The 6,047-nt window shown below is 58.5% G+C and overlaps 1 protein-coding gene across 1 annotated transcript; it reads right to left on the reverse strand.

Moving 5' to 3' along the window:
* Positions 1-951: 951 nt before the first annotated feature.
* Positions 952-2,411, reverse strand: LOC128973914 (dispanin subfamily A member 2b-like). The gene is made up of 2 exons (XM_054390410.1): positions 2,167-2,411; positions 952-1,467 (listed from the first exon to the last, which is right to left on the reverse strand). The coding sequence occupies exons 1-2, from the start codon at positions 2,380-2,382 to the stop codon at positions 1,273-1,275; spliced, it is 411 nt and encodes a 136-aa protein (XP_054246385.1). The 5' UTR covers positions 2,383-2,411; the 3' UTR covers positions 952-1,272.
* Positions 2,412-6,047: the final 3,636 nt, after the last annotated feature.

A 6,047-nucleotide genomic window follows, 5' to 3' on the forward strand; every position in this document is an offset into this window, starting at 1 on the left:
CAGAGAGCCAGGCTCCATCCCATGCAACAGTGACCTGGAAAGACAAACACCACCACCCCAAACCCTCCCCCTTCTTCCTCCAGCTTTATATGCTCAGGCATGATGTCACATGCTCTGGAATGCTGCTGTGGACCACTGGCCTCAGCTGTCCCAGATGTGTCTCTTCCCAGTTCGTGGTGAGCCCCCAGCCCCCTCACTGGTGGGGAGAGCAGCAGAAGCCCTTGACTCTGGGTAAACATCGCTCAGCAGTGACAAAACCATCCCAGTCACCCAGCTGTTCCCAGCACAAACCCCAGATCACCCCACACCAGCTGTGCTCTCTCCCAGCTCAAACCAGCACAGCACTGAAAAGCTTTGGAGGAGAGAAGGAGGGGATCTCCGTCCTGCTTCACCCCAGAAGCAGCCCTGCCTGGCTGGTGTCCCCACTGCCTGCTGGTCCCAGCTCTGTCCTACCTCTCTGGTGAGCTGTGAGGCTCTTTCCTGCAGCAAGGGGATTTGGGATGCAGCCACACTCCCTCATTCCCTGCTCCCTCTTCCCTCTGGACACCTCTCATCTTCTACTGCCCCAAGTGTTCCAGCTCATCCTACTCAAGCCCTTTGCACAGCTCCCCATCCAAACTTGCTCTCAGCTCTGCTTGCTTCTACTCCCTCCTGAGGGTCGGTGAGGATGGGGTGCTCCTGGCGTCACCCCAGTAAAGGTGAGGTGCTCCCTGCATCTTTGGAGCGAGCCTTACAAGCACTTTGAATCCCATATGGATGTCTCTTCCCCGTGAGTACCCAAGTTCACTGAGCCTGGTGCATCCCTGAGCACCATCCCTGTGGCACCCTGTGCACAATGTCCCTCTCCAGGCACTTCCCAAGGGCAGATGTCATTTTTCAACCAGCCAAGCTGGGGAGGGGAACCCCAAATGAAAACCAGCCAGGGGAAAAAAAAGTGAAAGAAGCCTTTATTTGAACCAGGTTTTCTCTGAACGTTTTCTCTGATCATCCTTTTCTCCTCAGGGTTACACTCAAAGGCACTTGGGGCTACCGGATCAGCGTGAAGCAGCAAGCAGAAAAGCACAGAGGTTCCTCTGCCACAGCCAGTGCTGGGGTGCTCATCTCCTGCCGGGGAGAGGTGTCTCCAGGGGGGACGTCGGAGAGGGCTCTGCGAGGACGTCAAGCAGCGAGGAAAGTGGGACAGGACCCCAGCAGGCTCTGGTGGGTGGCACGGAGGACATACCCCCTGCCCTGAGGCAGGAGGGGGCTCCCGGCAGGCGGAGGGGGGAAGGGCTAAGTGGGGCCATCGAAGAGGCGCTGCTCCTGGTTGACGAGATTGGCCACGACGATGGTGCCGCTGGCCAGCAGGGCGATGATGAGGATGACGAAGAAGATGTTGAGTAGCAGGGCAGTGATGTTCAGGTACTTAGAGGTGGTGCCGTAGCTGAGGGCTCCGCTGTAGTCTCTGAGGACTTTGCGGTCCCTGGACTGGGAGAGGCAGAGGGGAGAGTCGGTGGGGCTGGGGGGAGCCAGTGGAAGGGGATGTCCTGAGGGACTGCAGGTTGCAGCCAGGTAAGGAGAGGTGCTGGAGGGGCTATGCAATCCAGAGCTCCCCAAAACACCTGGGGGTGCCCTGGGGTGGCAAGCTGCCCCCACTGCCTTCTCCACAGCTTCCAGACAGGGTCAGCGCTCCCTGGGGCCAGGTGTCCAAGGTGTGGGGACTTTGTAGTGTTTGTTGGGACTTTGTGAGGTCCATGGTACTGGGGGCTATGGGGTCTGTGATGCTACTGGCTTGGGGGCTCTGTGGGGCTACAGGCTCTGTGGGGTCTGTGACGCTGCCGGCTTGGGGGGCGTCCAAGGGTCTCCGTGGGGTTGATGGCTCTATGGGGTCCACAGGTCTCTGTGGGCTCCATGGGACCTCTGTGGGGGTCATGAGGCACCCCAAGGTTGGACGCTCTGTGGGGTCCATGTGTCTCCCTGAGTTTGAGGGTTCTGTGGGCTCCATGGAGCACCCCAAGGTGGGGGCGCTGTAGGGCCCATGGAACTACCTGATGGCTCTATGGGGTCCATGGGTCTCCCTGGGGTGGGAGGCTCAGTGGGCCCCCCCAGACCAACCCCCACCCCACTGCCCGGGCTCCTCCCTCCCTCCTGCGATCTCCCGGCCCCCTCCCCTGTGCCCCCCTCCACCTTCACGGAGAAGATGAGGGCCATGAAGCCCAGGCAGCAGATGTTCCCGTAGAGCATCGTGCAGAGGGACCAGGCGAAGTGGTCGCGGGGCGGGGGCACCGGCGAGGGCTCCACCATCACCACCGTGCTCCGCGGCAGTCCCTCCATGTCCAGCCCTTCGGACAGTGGCTCGTAGGGTGGCAGCGGCGCTCCGGGCGCCCGGCTCCGCTCCATCATATTGGGTGTGCGGCGCAGGACGGGCAGGGGCTTCGCAGTGGGAGGCGGCCGCACACCGACAGTTTCGATTCTCCGACGGCGAGGATGGGGCGGGACGGGGACGGCCCCGGCAGCTCCCGCCTCCCCACCTTTCCCTTGTGCCCCTGCTCTTTGCCCTTTGCTTTCTCTGCCCCTTTCGTTCCCCTCTTTGAGCCTTCCCCGCTTCATTCCCTACCCCTCTCTTTCCTTGTCCTTTTCTTTATCTCATTCTTTCTTTTTCTTTCTTTTTCCTTCTTTCTCTGTATTCCCTCCTTTGCCCCTTCCCCACCGCTCTTCCTTCCTTGTTCCTCTCTTTCCTCGCTGTTTTCTTTAACCCTTCCTCACCCCTTCTTTGAGTCCTTTCACTTTATTCCCTTTCTTTCCCCTTCTCCCTTTCTTTCTTTACCTCGTTCTTTCCCTTTCTTTCTCTTGCCCCTTTCCTTGTCCCCATCTTCATTCCTTGTTTGTGTCTTTGCTCCCTTCTTTGCTTTCCTTTTCTTTGTTCCCTTCTTTGCTCCCTTTCCCCATCTCTCTTTACCTCATTATTTTCTTTAACCCCTTCTTTGCCACCCTCTTTGTCTGTGTGGTTCTTCACCCCCTTCTCTGTCCCCTTTTTTTTTTTTTTTTTTTGTCCTCTCCCCTTTTTCTTTGCTATTCTCTTGACTTCTCCCTTTTTTTGCCCCTTTCTTCATCCTCTTCTTTGCCTTTTCTTTGTTCTCTTTTGCTCCCCCTGTGTTCTCTAACCCCTTCCTTCCTCCTTCTGTCTTTGCCCCTTTCTTTCCTTGTTTACCTCTTTACCTCCTTTTTTTTCCTGCTTCCTCCTTTACCCCCTGATTTTTGCTCGCCTTCTTTCTCTGTCCCTTGTTTTGCCTTCCTTTATTTTTCCTCTCCTGGGGACATCCAGGGTCAACTGTATTTCAGGGTGACTGGGGAAGAAACCCTGAATGAGGCCTCTCTGCAAAACGGTACTGGGACTCCTCCTTCCCTCCCACTCCCAGCCCCAGTCCCCAGCTTCCTGCTGCCAGGATTTTCGGGTTGAAGGGGTTTATGGACACAACTTCCTGGTCTGTGGAGTTCCTGCTCCACCGAGGAGCAGGGTTTGGCCAGAGGAGCCTGGCTGGGACCAACCCTTGGCACGGCATAGGCCCTCACTCCCTTTTTTTGGAGAGATTCTTTCCAGAAACCTTGTGGAGGCTGGGGTGGGGCCTCCTGGCTTTCCAGGCAGGATGGCGTGCAAAAAGCTTGGGCTTGTGCCTGCCTCTGAATCCCTAAATCCCACTGCTGGGGGACTGGAGAGCGGCTTGGGCAGCTGCCAGCTCAACCCCTTGCCCTGGCAGCACTTTACAGAGTCTGAGCAGGCAAGGACAGAGCCTGCTTTTGTGGAGCAAACTGTCCCTCACAACTATGGGGTAAGGCTGGAAGGTTGGGGACATCTTTTGGGACCCACAGACAGCCCTGTGCTGGCTCCTTGCAGCTCCAAGGGCACCATCCCTTTCAGAGAGATGCCCATCCATGGCTGCCCCACCAACCAGCTCTCCCATGGACTGGTACTGTTAAATGCAGCACAATTGCTATTGCACTCTGGAACATAAGGAGGAAAGAAACTTCCCTGGCAGCTCTGTTCGTGCTTAGAGAAAACAAGCTCAAGGACAACCTGGCCCTGGAAATGTGGACTTGACTTCTGGGAAGTTTCAAGCTGTCCATGATGGATACCCCAGGACAATGCCAGCATCCTAAACCCTTCTGACACATCCTGGAGACCTGCTCAGCACCATTCGGTGTCACAGATCAGTGACTCCAGCAAGATGGACTCTGGGGACATCTGGATCAACACAAATACTGCAGAACTAGAGCTGCTTTGCAGGGGTTGACCATGACCAGTAACAGGTGGTGTGGTGCTGGTGACAAGTCATACAGAGTTACAGACTGGGTTTATTTGGAAGGGACCTTAAAGATCATCCAGTTCCAAACCCTGTGCCATAGGCAGGGACACCTCCCACCAGCCCAGGTTGCTCAAGGCCTCATCCAACCTGGCCTTGGACACCTTGAGGGAGGGGAACATCCATGACCTCCCTGGGCAACCTGTTCCAGTGTCTCCCCACCCTCACTGGGAAGAATTTCTTCTTAGTGTCTGATCTGGCCAAGCTGTGTTGTACCTGAGTGACTGAATGGTGCAAAACCCCTCCATGAAGGCACACTGGAGGTGCCCCAGCTGGGCTGGGACTCCTCACCCACACCAGTACTTGCTCCAGTACTTGCTCCTGCAGTTCTGTCCTTTGTGCTCCAGCCTCTCTCCTCCATCAGCATGGACCTGTCATGATTTTTTTTGTACATTCCCAAACCTCCCAGAGCTGCTGGTGGGGTGGAAGGAGGCTGAGGTTTGGTACTCTGGCAGGAGCCTCTGCAGTCAGCCCTGTCCTAGCCTGTCACCTCCTGCTTCCTTTGCTGAATTGGGGTGAAAATGGGGCAAAACCGATGGGATTTCCCCAGATCTTCAGCATCTGTGGGGCGAGCCTTTTCCAGAGACCCCTCCCCTCATCTTGACCTCCCCTCGGCTGGGGCAGCCCTTGGAAGCCTCCGGCCCACTGAAGAGTTCGAGTCCTAAGGAGGAGCTTCCCGCTGAACTGCATTTAATTTATGAGGAGCTAATTAACCTTCCACAGCTTGACGGTGCCAGGATGGGGAGGCGCCGAGCAGAGCACTGGTGCCCTCTAGTTCACCCGGCTGGGAATGTCGCTTTTTCCCTAATTGCCGATTTCTGCCGTGGTTTTGTGCCGGCCCCAGCCGCAGCTTGTGGAGCTGCCGGGGGACAACCGACGCCAGCAGCCTTGCAGTGAGCTGTGCCCGGTCTCAGCCGCTGAGCGTCGGCGGAGCGCAAGCCCCGAGGAGCAGCCCAAGGGCCTTGGTGTCCCTCGCTCTAATTAAGCCTTATTATTAATTGCGGTCGGGATTTGCACAGGGCGAGCTATAGCCCTTGGGCTTCCCAATGGCCCTGCCGGCAGAAGCGGCCTCAGCCCTGGCGTCCCTGCACCCGGCGAGGGGGGATCGAGGGCATATCGCCCACCCCACTGCAGCCTGGCGGCAACGAACCACCCCCGCCGGGGAGGAAGCAAGGGCCGGGGGGCGGCCCCGCAGCACGGAGAGCGCTTCCCCTCCCGCCCCGCCACCGCCGCCCTCCCGCCGCGCGGGTCTGGGAACGGGTTGGGAATGGGGCCGGGAACGGGACTAGGAACGGGTCTGGGAAAGGGGCTGGAATTGGTTAGGTGCGGGTCCGAGAACGTATTTGGAACGGTTCTGGGAACGGGTTTGAAACAGGTCCGGGAACGGGGCCGAGACGGGGTTTGGAACGGGACTGGAAACAGTAACAGCTTCGGAACGGGCCGGGAACTGGCCGGGATCGGGGAGGTACTGGAAACGGGAACGGGTTTGTATCGGGTTTGGAACTGGTCTGGAGCGGGTCCGAGCCTCCCCCGCCGCTCTCCGCTTGGTCTCGCCCGCGGCGCTCGCGGTGCCTGGAGACGCGCAGCCCCTCCCCAAGCCCCGCCCCTGAGAGGCAGCTATTGGCGGCGCGGCCGCGCGGCGCGTGCCGTGATTGGCGCGCGGTGCCGTCGCTCGGGCCGGGGCCGGGCGCGGCCGCGCTCATTCAT

The sequence above is a fragment of the Indicator indicator genome, chromosome 21 (assembly GCF_027791375.1).
Source record: "Indicator indicator isolate 239-I01 chromosome 21, UM_Iind_1.1, whole genome shotgun sequence".
Lineage (NCBI taxonomy): Eukaryota > Metazoa > Chordata > Aves > Piciformes > Indicatoridae > Indicator > Indicator indicator.